The sequence below is a fragment of the Xenopus laevis genome, chromosome 8L, assembly GCF_017654675.1.
Source record: "Xenopus laevis strain J_2021 chromosome 8L, Xenopus_laevis_v10.1, whole genome shotgun sequence".
NCBI classification, from domain to species: domain Eukaryota; kingdom Metazoa; phylum Chordata; class Amphibia; order Anura; family Pipidae; genus Xenopus; species Xenopus laevis.
This window is the reverse complement of record NC_054385.1, coordinates 45843555-45856790: the sequence shown is the minus strand read 5'-3', so window position 1 is coordinate 45856790 and position 13236 is coordinate 45843555. Positions and strand designations below refer to the sequence as shown.

The following is a 13236-nucleotide window of genomic DNA, read 5'->3' as shown; positions in this document are numbered from 1 at the left end:
GAACACATATATCAAGGGTCGAATTTTGAATTTGTATGAGTTTTTTTTTTTAAAACTCCCATAAACTCGAAATTGTTAGTAAAATTGAATATTCTCAGCTCGGACGAATTTAATTGAACCGAAAACTCGAATTGAATTTGAGTGGAATTTGAGTTTTTATAGAGCCAGATAAATCTCGAATTCCAAATCACAATTCGAATTTGAGAGTTTTGACCAAAAAAGTAAAATCAAAAAATTTCATTTGAATTCAAATTTTCACTTTGACCCTTAATAAATCTGCCCCTTAGTGTACAGTTTGTAGTATGCACAGTTTTTTAATGTGAGGTCCCAAGAATTTTTTGTTGTTTTATTGCAGGAAGCAGCAATGGACACGGGCTGCAAAGGGGTTCTGTGGCAGGCAGTATGTTCAGGGTTAGCTTATACTGCCAAAAAGGCACTCGGCACTTCATGCCAGATTTTGGATCCAGTGCGTGGTGCACTGAGAGCAGCATAATTCACTCCTCAATGAGCCTGAAAGGGAAATGCTCTTGTAGCACTTAGTAGTGCTCTAGTGCTTCTTTACTGGGTCTAGATAAATAACCTCTCATTATTGTCCAGTTCATTAGGTGCAAGTCATCTGCATATCCCTGCAAGTAACACCTCATTATAAATTCCAGGACTTCCTTACATGCGTATTCCCTTTACTTTTCACCTTGTATGTGTGAAATGGATTTGCACAAACCAGGCTGAACTGGCAAATTGTCACCAGATAAACGTTGCACAGAGCATGTAGAGGTGCAAGTATTCTTGTAAATAACATTTTAATGTGCAATTCTGTGAGCACTTTAGGGATTTGCATTAGCACTTGGTTTGGATATCAGCCCAATGTGTAAGTTTTTGTGGATGTAAATATATACAAATATACATAAATAAATACACTCACATATACATAAACACTCAAGTGTATAGTTAGATATTCTGCATTTGTACCAGTAAGAATTTAATTGATAAACTCGATTTGCAGCAGCACCAGATGGTAATGGAATATTTCATTATTTCATTTTGATAATTAGGTACATAACACAGTAATCCCCACGAAAGAAATGTGCGGCTAATGATCTGCCCTTGATGTTTGTTTTTTCTTGCAGCTTTCAATACATGATAGCAGTGATACACATTTGTTAGTGTGAAATCTTACACAACTTTGTTCATATTGAGTGCTAGGGACCATGCAGTGGGAATTGATTGTTCCACCGACATTATGCAGGGATGCCAGGACAAGAATGGGATCTCTTATACAAAATTCTAGGATCCTTAGGTTTTTCGGATAAAGGGCCATTATTTAATGTGGAATACTATACCTTAAAGGGGTTGTCATCTTTGAGTTAACTTTTAGTATGATGTAGAGAATTCTATTCTGAGACAAAGTGCAATTGTTTTTCATTTTTTATCATTTATGGCTTTTGAGTTATTTTGATTTTTATTCAGCAGCTCCACAGTTTGGAATTTTAGCAATCTGGTTGCTAGGGTCCAAATGATCTAGCAATCATGCATTGAATTTAATAAGAGACTGGAATATGAATAGGAGGAGGTTTGAATAAAAAGATGAGTAATAAAATGTAACAATAATAATAATAATTGTGTAGCTTTACAGAGTGTGTAGGAGGAATTGCCCTTGCCCTTCAGGTTAAGGAAGGAAGTCGAGTACCGATGGCAAATTTCTTTTTATTGGCAAGCATAACACATGCACTCACTGAAGGGTTCTTTTCCAAACTCTTCAGCATAGCCCATCCGGCTTCTCACACTTCCAGCCTTGGTACAGTTTCTCCCACCCTTGCAAAGCATACACACTGCACTAGTCACAGCCCCTTCCACTGTGGCACAGATATATCCCTTTCCGGGGTTACTCACCACCTCCCGGTCCTGACAGCCCAGCATATGCATTACACTCCCTGTACTACTCCGGGTAGGAATGTGCCCTAAGCTAGCTGAAGTACCTAGTACTTCTCACTCAAAGCCCTGTTCTATCTACTCCTACTAAACAAATGTCCTGTCAGGAAAAGAACTCCACCCTGGGTGTGTCATCTCCTTAAATACCCTTTTTCCCTCTATCTCCCTCCAGTGGCTGGGGTAGGAACTGCAAGTAAACACATTTATTAGAGAACTCCACTTCCCTCTTGTGGCGACTCTCGCAAATTACGCTTCCACACAAAATCTTCCACTTACATACAATTCTTTAACAATTCAAGGGGCAGATTCCCTAACCGACAAAAATTCGGCAGCAATGGCTTCGCACCCATCGCGACACTTTGCCAGACAAAAATTCGCTCAGACAACGCTAATTTACTAAAATGCAAAGTTGCATCCAGGGCACTGAATGCTGCCAAATTTTTACTAGCATTACTTCAGCAATCAAATCAAAGATATGCTAGTGTTGGCTAATTTGCATACGCCTGAAATGATAAAGTTGAATGCACGTATATGTTGCAGCAAATACATTACACAAGTCCAGGGGTTCTTAATAAAAAAAAAAGAGAGTTGTTATAATGGCCTACACATGAGCCCACTGTATAGTTTATGTTAGGAAATGTATGGGGGAACCGGGTTACCCAAAAAAGATTTTAAAGACTTTTGTAGGCTATCACTCTGAGAAAAATGAAAAGATGCCAGCGTTTTTTGGGACTTAGAAAATGTTTCCACTAAAAATTGAGAAAGTCCTATGCACTCCAATGCACTTCGCCTGGTCAGAGTTGGCGAAGGCAAATCTGGCGGAAGAGGTAACGTTCAGTAAAATCCGCATCTTAGTGAATTTGCGGAGTTACGTCCATTTGCCAGAGCGAAAATTCGCCCGTTGTTAGAGTGCGAAGCAACGATAACGTCTATCTCCTTCGCTAGCGAAGTGACGCCTGCGTCCATTAGTAAATCGGCAAAGTCCCTGCAGGCGGTAACGCTAACAAATTGACGCTAACATTAGCCACTTCGCCCTTTAGTAAATCGGCCCCAAGTATCTTTACAATTTTCACACATCTCACAACCAACCAACAATTCCCATGCAACAATCGGCAGCCCTCTTACAAGCATTTGCTTATAACTGGGGTCAGTGACCCACATATGAAAGCTGAAAAGAGTCAGAAAAAGCAGACAAATAATTAAAAAAAATATAAAGATAAATAATGAAAACCAATTAAAAACTCACTTAGAATAAGCCGTTATATAACATACTAAAAGTTAACATAAAGATAAACACATATGAACATTGAATAATAGGACCGTTTTGCTATTATTGTGGATTTATAATAGCTTAATGAATATTAAGTACAGGGTACTGCCTTAAAGGGCGCCTATCAACTAAAAAGTGTTCCTCCACTTGAGATGTGGGGTACCAGGGCCTACAGTCCCAGCTTATTCATTATGCCCAAGCGTGTGTCATAGGATAGGGGGATGTGGCCACCATTCCTCCATTATATGCATGTGCATAATGACCGAGCTGAGACACGCACACATTATGCACATGTGTGTGCCACAAAAAGTGGCACTTCCTGTGGGGGATAAAATGTAAGTGATAGTTGGCCATTAATAGTATAGAGAAAAGAGCTTGAATAAGAGCAGGAAAGAAGTCAGTAGCATACACCCTAGAGCTGCCTAACAAATTGGTGCACCCAGCAATTTTGCTTTTCATTCATCTTCAAATAGATCACTTTGGGAAAATGAATTACTATATTTCAATGCTTTCTTAAAATTAGATTCAGTACCTAGACTTTGATTTTGGAGTCTTAGGCTGACGATCATTTTTACTTCCGCAATGATCATTGCTTTTATTACAGATTGAGTCATTCGTCTATCCCCTTTACAACTACACATCTCTTTCTATTAGTCTAACCTTATAATTGGGGAAATCGTCTTTTAATTTTGTATCATTGTAACAGAGGTATTTTGTAGACAGAGACATAACTGTATGCTCTTTTCAGACATGGAAAAGGTTAACATAGTAAGTGTATTATGAAACTTATGAAACACATGAGGCTATCGGGAACATAAAAAAAGAATGTCAAAAGTGAAGTATAGCTCGAGGCTATAAATCTGGTAGAAAAAGGGCAAAATAACAGAAATAAATGATTCTTTTCTGACATCACATTCAATTATCCTGGAACATCCAACATAATGCAATCGTAGGATAGCCAGTTCTCTACTAATAAGGACGTGTAGCTTACATTTATATTCTATGCAATGCATCATAGAAAAATGAGAATAACTGAATTCTGTGCAAGCATTGTCATTTGCCACCTTAGCACTGACATTTAGTGCAGCCATCTAATTTCAGATGCCCCGAAGAACCAAGGATCTGAATCAAAGACAGAATGGAACCCTATGATAGAGGGATACATGTATTAACTCTAAACTGATGATGCACCTCTGCTGATGTTTGTGCTTTTCCCATAATGAACAGTGGCGATGAATATGCCAATGCAATGTGTAAAAATGTAGCTACCAATCAACAAAAAGCATTCAATAGTCTGCTGCAGTTAAATGAGAACTAAACCCTAAAAATGAATATGACTAAAAATGTCATATTCTATATACTGAATTTATTGCACCAGTGTAACGTTAAAGCTTCTCAATAGCAGCAATGATCCAGGACTTCAAACTTCCATCTTGGAAAGTGTCTGTGACACTCACATGCTCAGGGGGCTCTGTGACATTTATATTCTATGTGTCCTGTATATTGTGAGTTGGTCCCTAAACTCAGTAAGTGACAGCAGCACAGAGCATGTGCAGTGAATCAGCAGAAAAGAATAAGGGGAGCTACAGGGACATCTTTGGAGACACACATCTTTACTGCTAAAGGGCTGTGGTTGCCTTGGGCTGGTACAGAAGCACAGAAAATAATGTACAGCATTTCTAGCTACTTCTTTAGTTAAAATATTTATAGGAAACATGCGTAGACTAGCAATCTTTACATTCATTGCACCCTTTAGAGTAAATGCCAGAATGTCCCTAGTTTAGTTGCTCCCATAGCTTTCAGACTCTTTTGCCTCCAGCAAACAGTGATGGGATATATTAAGAGTGATATGGACCAGTTTTAGAGCCTGAATTTAGTAATAAAAATGTAAATTCCTTTTTCTTTTCCCATACTATACCAAGCTAACAATTTTAACACAAAACTACAGATTTACACAGACACGTAAGAGAAGAATCACAAGAGAAGCATTGAATTCTCACAGCAAGGACAGAATGTAAAAATAAATGATTTGGTGCTTGTAAAGTACGTATTATTTCTGATACAAAGCAGTGCAAGTAAAGTTAAAACAGTTTGTCCTTGAGAAAAAAATTAGAATTAGCTAAACCAAAATATGTGAAAACAGAAATCATTGCATTATTTTCAAAATGAACCTTTATCAGTTACATATAGATTGCTGCAGATGGATTTGTAATAGAAATAAAGGCCAAGTATTGTTAGTCTCCTTTTGAAGCAGACAGAACATCGCCAGCATCAAAATGGTACATGTACTGTCTCACTCTTAATGGATAATTTGTAGCCAGAAATCTGACCTTCTTCTTTATGGCCTTTGTGTTCACTACAGGCAAGAATTGTTTTACCGCACCTAACTGTTTGTTAGTATAAAGGAACAATAGACTTGTTTACAAGCACATGTGTACCATAATAGCCAAAACCCAATTACCTGCTTTGCAGCTCTCTGATTGGTTTGCAATGAGTAACCAATCAGTGACTTGAGGGGGGCCATTTGCATGCTAAGGATCAAAAGCAAATTAACTGAACAGTTATGTCCCATGTGGGCCCCCTTCAAGTCACTGACTAGTCTAACTCAGAGTTAGAGAGATGTAAAGCAGGAAGTTGGGTTCTGGCTATTATTTTAGACGTCCAGTCACTCAAGCCTATTTGCAAAAACATTTAATTTTTGGCTAGCTAACTATATTAGAAACAGTTTTTATTTTGCACAGCCTATCTATTTACGCAGTTTTTTTTTATTTTTACACTGAACTGTTCCTTAAAATAACCATACTGGAAGGTAAGAAGATGCTATACTACATCTAAATACTTAGAACATTTCCATTACTGGCAAAAATTCAAAGACATCTCTCTGCTGTTATATTCTGCAGCATTTTCATACAAACTTAATTTTATGACAACAGAACACAAGCTAATCCATTGGCACAAGCGCTGGACAAACGAGGTAGTTCTGCCCAGATACAGTATAAAATATATATATATATATATATATATATATATATATATATATATATATATATATATATAAAATATAAACCAATATTATTCAATACGCACTCTGAATGAGGTAATTGACTGCCTGTTTTTCATTGGTCTGCCAATTTGATTGTTTAATGCTTATAAGATAGACAGCCACGATGAAGATGGCAGCATTATATTGAAACCTCCTTTATACCAGTGTTTCTTAGCCTATTTTTTAGTTTTAAGTCACATAACTAGCTTTGTGTGTCCTATAATTGTTTTATTTTCCCCCTTTAATGCCTATTTTTTATCATAGCAAAAAATAGCACAGGGGGGCCCACCTATGGAGTCCTATTTTGAGCCTTCACCCACAGGTTACAAATCCCTGCTTTATATATGCAGCATACGTACATTTTAGTAGCATGTCATAAAAAGGTAAACAATTCCTTCGGCACATCCCAGACAAACTAAATTCAATATTGCGTCTCCTACCCAGGCTATTACACAACCTCACAAACTTGAAAATAACAGTTTTCTAGAAGCTATCTCCGAGACAATAGGATAAAATAGTTCATTTCAAATGCTTTTTCTGTTTAAAGTGACACAGTGAAAGTTAGTCATGCAGAGCTGTCACTTTCCCACGATAAATGGAATTGGCATTGTACAGAGACAAATAGGGTATGTAGGGCAATATCAATGATCAGCTCTCCATTTTATTGCAAAAGCTCCTTGTTCCAGCGTTGTCATAGAAGATATATAGTGGTTCTTTTAAAATGCAGCAAAGTTTTGGTAAAGAATTTCCGAAGTTTGTCAAAATCTGTAGGTTTTTTTTTTTTGCTGCCTTTGTATTGTCAAAAACAGAGGAAGGAAGATGAATTGTTTATGATTGTTTTTAATAAACGGTTTCAATTTTGCTCCTCCAGGTATAACATCTGTTCTTATAATTCATTTTAAAATATACAAAATATGTAGGAGTGTAAAACCCTTGTAAATCATCATTGTCAGTGTAACTGGTAACTAACGGCAATCTGTAGGTGCTTTGTATACCAAAACAAATCTGTTTTCCTTCTTTTTTTTCCAAGGAATTATTTTATTGTAACTTGTGTATGTTTAAATATTCAGTCATATTTAAAGAGAGAGCAATATGAACAGCCAGATTATATTACTTAGCTCTCATTTTTATTGGACAAGGACAAATCTCTAACTTGGGGGGTCGGTGGTATTTATATCATTAATTCTTTTAACCAGCCAGACAGATAATTGTTAGACTTTCAATTGACCAATCAAAGCTACATTTCTAACTAGCTGGCACAAATCCGACTCTATGTTAGCTTGCATGCAAAAATAGATATAACGATATATGAAGTTCTAGCTTTTTTTGCAACTTTAACTTGCCACTGTGTTTTTATTTGTTTTTGGCCAAAGTGATGGCCGTTTCTATCATTTGACTTCAGTTTAAGTAACAATAACTAACAGTTTGAAAGAGTATTCTAAGTAATAAAGCATGACATTTCTACACTAAAGCCAGCAGCAGAATATCAGTGTTCTATAAGATAAAGGGAATAGAGACCACTTTAAAAAAAGGACATCCACCCTATTTTGACCTCTGTTCTTCCCTCTTATTCTTTATAGTTCTTCAAAAGCCCTCTTTTTTTTTTTTTACCATGTTCTCATTTTTTTAGTCTCTCTATTCATCTTGTTTTCACTTTCTCGCCCATCTTTTGCTGTACTTCCTGCCTATAAATTTCTATCTGTTCCTGTTCTCTTCTTGCTCTGTTCTCTTTTGTTACCCATTGCCTTTGTACTCTACCCTACCCCATTTAGCCTGTTATCTACCTACAGGGTAAATTGTATATTGCAAGTATACTGTAGATAAAGCATACTGACGAATAAATGGCATCCAGTTTGACAGAGCAAACTGTTTCTGAATGCTCCTTTTGCAATAGATAAACAATAGATATATCCAGTTTATCAATTGAAGAGGACTTGAAATACTTTATCCTGATCATACACAACATTTCAGCCTTTCCCTATTTCATTTACGGATCATCAGCAACATATTCTGTCTATAAATCCAAGGGTCATTTAATTCGACTGGATGGTAAATTCAGGCAGTCCTGCTTTCAGTAAACGATCATCATGAATGAATAATGAATGTTCCATAATATATACTTTTCTTTATGTATCATCTTGATCTTTGCATTTGTAGAATACAGTATTCATTAAAAGTATTGATTTATAGGGATTACATGCTAGATTAATCTCATAGATAGATTCAAGTGAATGCATTTTTTATTAAAAAGATATGAATCTTGGATACAGTTGGTTTATAAATATATAAATCCAAAGAGCAAACCTTACAAGTGTAAAATAAACACCTATATCATATATATATATATATATATATATATATATATATATATATATATATATATATATATATATATATATATATATATATATATATATAGTTAGTAGAGGCTAAGAGTATATACCCTAATGCTGGGGCCCCCTAACCTGTTTTACCCATTAGCCACATTCAAATAGTGCTGTGATTGCCTATTTGTTTTTAGACACAAAAAAAAAACAACATTCTCTTGTGCTCATTACATACTGTGTGACAGTGAATGGGTTTCAGCCTTTTTGCCTTGTTACAGTTTTCAGTGTTTGCTAATTCCTCTCTCTCCTGGTTTCATTGTTTCACGATTCTTTAGCTCTGCATATAATTATTATAACTACAGCAGTGTCGCCAGCCTAATAAAATTGTAACTTTTATATTGAAAGTTAAAAGTTGAACTGCACATTTGTTATTATCTGGTAGAAGTGACAGTAGCAGACCTACTTTACTAACACGGCGGCAATGCTTGCAGAAGTTATTACACAAGGGCTTCAAAGTTATTACTCTGTAACTGAGTTGCAGTGTTTTCTTTCTTTATACTGGAAGTAGAATCTGCGGTCATTAGCATTATTACCATTTGTAAAGTGTAATATTCCTTTTTTTCCCTGTAAATGAAAGGTATTGGGTAAAAAGGAAATATATAGCTGGTATACTTTAGAGCAGGTTTGCTACCTGGATAGAGTCAATGACACACTTGGGGGGAAATGTTATAAAAGCAAAACTCATTCATTAGGCTTTTATTGCATTGCGAATGTTAATTGCACATTGTGAACCTTTAACACCTGCTCTGGAGTTCTGTTAAATATTTTGTCGCAAAAAAATGGTTTCCAATTTTGAAATTTTATTACATACTGTACACTGTGCAAACTATAAAATATGCAATCGCTATCCTACTGTCATGTGAAGGGAAAAGTGTTTGCAAAGGCCAAAATTTTCACTTCACGAACATTTATTCGCTTTGTGAATGGATTGTGAACAATTTTTTCTTACCGACCAATTTTGAATTCCCCCATTGAACTCTTTCAGGATGGGGTCAGAGATGAGCTGGGAATGGAGGAGAGCAGATTTGGTTACAGAGCCATCTAGCATGGTAGAGACTAGTGCAAGTATATAGCTACTGGGGTCATCTCTAATACCAGCAGCTGCTTGGTTAGACTGACCTGTCAGAGCATCTCCAAGTGGGATCAGCCTAGGACAGTTCCTGTCAACCCCTTCCCATCCCAAAGGCTGATTTAGTGTCATAAGCATTCCGTTGCAGAACACTTTGCTTTGTTTGCAAGATGGTGGTCCCCATGGCCATGTTGTGACATCAGCACATTGCAACTTGAAACAGTGGAGCATAATGTCAGCACATTGTGGACCACCATTAAACTTCAAAATAAAAGGATGCCAGACACTAGGGGGCACATTTACTAAGCTCGAGTGAATGATTTGAATGAAAAAAAATTCAAAGTATTTTTTTGGGTACTTCGACCATCGAATAGGCTACTACGACCTTACTAAGACCTTCGACTTCGATTCAAACGAAAATTTTTTGACTATTCGACCATTCGATAGTCGAAGTACTGTCTCTTTAAAAAAAACTTCGACTTCATACTTTGGCAGTTTAAACCTACCGAGTTACAACGTTAGCCTATGGGGACCTTCCCCATTACTTTTCTAAACTTTTTTTGATTGAAGAAAAATCCTTCAATCGATCAATTAAAATCCTTCGAAACATTCGATCGAACGATTTTTACTTTGATCGTTCGATCGTAGCATTTGCGCTAAATCCTTCAAATTCGATATTCGAATTTGAAGGATTTTACTTTGAGGGTCGAATTCGAGGGTTTATTAACCCTCGATATTCAACCCTTAGTAAATGTGCCCCTAGGATTCAATGCCCATATATAGGTTCTTCCTGATTGAGTTACTGGGTGTGCTATATTTGCTGTACTGACTTATCCTTGGTTCATGGCCTTTCTGCCTGTTATTGACCATGCTTTTTCACTGCGTGCCCTGACTGTCGTCCCTGTATATCATCCTTGACCTGCTTAACCCTTTTTGTACCGCAAATTGGACTATTTCCTGTTAGTCTGCACACCAGCTTCCTCCTTGATCCTGACTCCAACAGCTACTGTAACTATTGATAGCGTGGGCACTAAGAGTGTCAGTTGAACATAAGGTCTATAGGTCTACAGACCAGTAAAGTTTTAATCCTTGAATTTCAAAGCTCTTGCCATAATAACATATGTAACCTAATATCTACGAGTTAGTCTTGTGCCTTATTCTGCACCTTGTACAACTTCTAAAGTGCCCTATATATGGTAGGCTCAACCAGGGGCAAAGCAAGTTGTAAACTGACAATGGATGTACAAAAAAAGAGGGGACAAGGAGCTTAAAGGCCAAATTCAATTTAGTGAGAAAAAGTTATGTTATGGTTTATCACATGAAAACTCATGGATAAGATTCAATTTGAGGGAAAAAAAAGTTTCTCCATATTCAGTTCCATTTTTTTTCCCATAGACTTCAATAGACTTCAATAGAGTTTTCATGTGATAAACCATGAGATAAGTTTTTTAATTGCATCTCAAATTGAATCTCGTCCATGAGTTTTCACATGAGAAACCTTTTTCTCACTGAATTGAATCTGGCCCAATGTGGTTAATGTCTTAAAAACATTGGGCCAATTATTTTCACCTTGCCCCACTTCCATGTAAGCACAAAAGCCATAATAGATTCACTAGCTGCAGTGTTGTACATAATATTAGTGACATACTTGAATAAATATTTTGACATGATGAATTCTATAAAGAAAGACACGGTTTGCTACTATAGGTACTTGTTATCCAGAAATTAGAATCCATTTTAATCAAATAATTTTTAAAAATGATTTTCTTATTCTCTGCAATAATAAAACAGTACCTTGTACTTGATCCTGAAATAATTAATCCTTACTGCAGACAGAACCAGCCAATTGGGTTTCATTAATGTTTAAATTATTTTTTAGTAGACTTAAAACATGTAGATTCAAATCACAGAAAGATTCCTTTTCTGGAAAACTCCAAGTCCAAACAGGTAACTTACCTGTACTGTAATAGGTCATACTAAGAATTGAGTATCGACTTGAAAATAGTAAACCATTAGCATATTTGCCCGTAAATGCCTATCTAGAATTTACATACAGCTGTACCTGACAGCCTGACAGTTTAGCCATCTTGCTTCACCTGAACTCCTTTTGGCAGTCACAAAGTAAGAACCTAAATGCAAGCTGTTTTTTTTGCTGCCATGCTAATCTGATCATGAGTCATGTACACACAACAAACATGTTTGGATTTATGAACTCAGACAAACCTCCAATAATTCTTTTTTTTCTCTCAACAGCTGGGTTAACAATTTTGGACATGAGGGCCTGGGGCTTCTTCTGGATGTTCTGGAAAAGCTACTGGACAAGAAACAGTAAGAATTAAATAATCCTTTCAATAAGAAATCTGTGGTTTCTAAGACATTACTCTGACTTCCTCTTATCTTCTCACCCAAGGCAGGAAAGTATTGACAAGAAGAATCAACATAAGCTCATACAGTGTTTGAAAGCATTTATGAACAACAAGGTAGGTGGATGGTTTAGAGAAGAAAATACGATGTGAAGTTTTTTGTTCCAATGAAAATGTCCTGATTTCACATGACAGGACTCTTCGACTCCTAATTTTAAAACAGCAATGATAGACACTATGAGGTTTGTTGCTCTTCTTAAAGTTGCATTAAAAATTTGATACATACTACTACATACACCTATTGGTTATAATCAGAGCTTAGTGATGTCTTTTCTGTCACATGACTCACTGTAACTTGTGCATTATAATAAAAAATTACCCCTGTTGCAAAATATGAGGATATAAGAAGTCGCCCAGAAGTTCCATGGAGCCCTTCAACATTTCCCAGTGCTACAATAAAGTACACTGCATTGAATGTATCATGGATCAGTATCAACCAAACATACAACCAAACACAATAGAATTTTTTTTTTCGTGAGAAAATGACTCCCATAGACTCCAATAGGTGAAAAAAAATGTTGCTCAGTGAAAAAATGTTGTTGCCCATAGACTTCAATGCATTTCTGCGAATGTTCGAATGTTCGTCATTTCCCAAATTTTTGGAAAAGCAATACGGGTCAGATTCGCCCATCACAGAGAGAAAGGTATAAATATTTAGTTAACCATAAAGTAATATGCTCTATCATACCTTTCTCTCATGATGAAATTGGTCACCCAAATCTATTTACCAATGTGTATGTTTTATGCTACACTTGATGGCATTATTTTACCCTACCTAAGACCTGGTACAAACTATACATATCAAATGACTAAGTTCACCAAGTTCAGTAATAAAAAGTAGTGTAAAAAGATTACTTTTTAAGTGTAATAACTTAAACAACTTTATAAATATGTTGGATTTAAAGTGTCAATGCATGTCAATCAGATGGCACTGTGTTATGATAATCACATTTAACACAAATTCTTGGACTCTGGGTCGCCATTAGTAGTGATGGTGAATTCCCGCGATTCGCCGCAAAAATTCTCAAACCCACGCTGGTGCAATTTCGGCAAAAACTAGACGCCTAGACGCAGTTTAGCAGGAAATTCACACATTTTTTGGCAAAAATGCCCCA

The 13236-nt window shown here is 36.3% G+C and overlaps 1 protein-coding gene across 3 annotated transcripts in view; it reads left to right on the top strand.

The window, feature by feature from the left end:
- Positions 1 to 13236, top strand: part of diaph2.L (diaphanous related formin 2 L homeolog) — a 774648-nt gene that overhangs the window by 191017 nt on the left and 570395 nt on the right. For all 3 annotated transcript variants that reach the window (XM_041572752.1, XM_041572751.1, XM_018229885.2), the window contains 2 exons: positions 11952 to 12026; positions 12109 to 12178. In XM_041572752.1, the coding sequence (XP_041428686.1) occupies positions 11952 to 12026; positions 12109 to 12178 (145 nt within the window). The remainder of the gene's footprint in view (positions 1 to 11951; positions 12027 to 12108; positions 12179 to 13236) is intronic.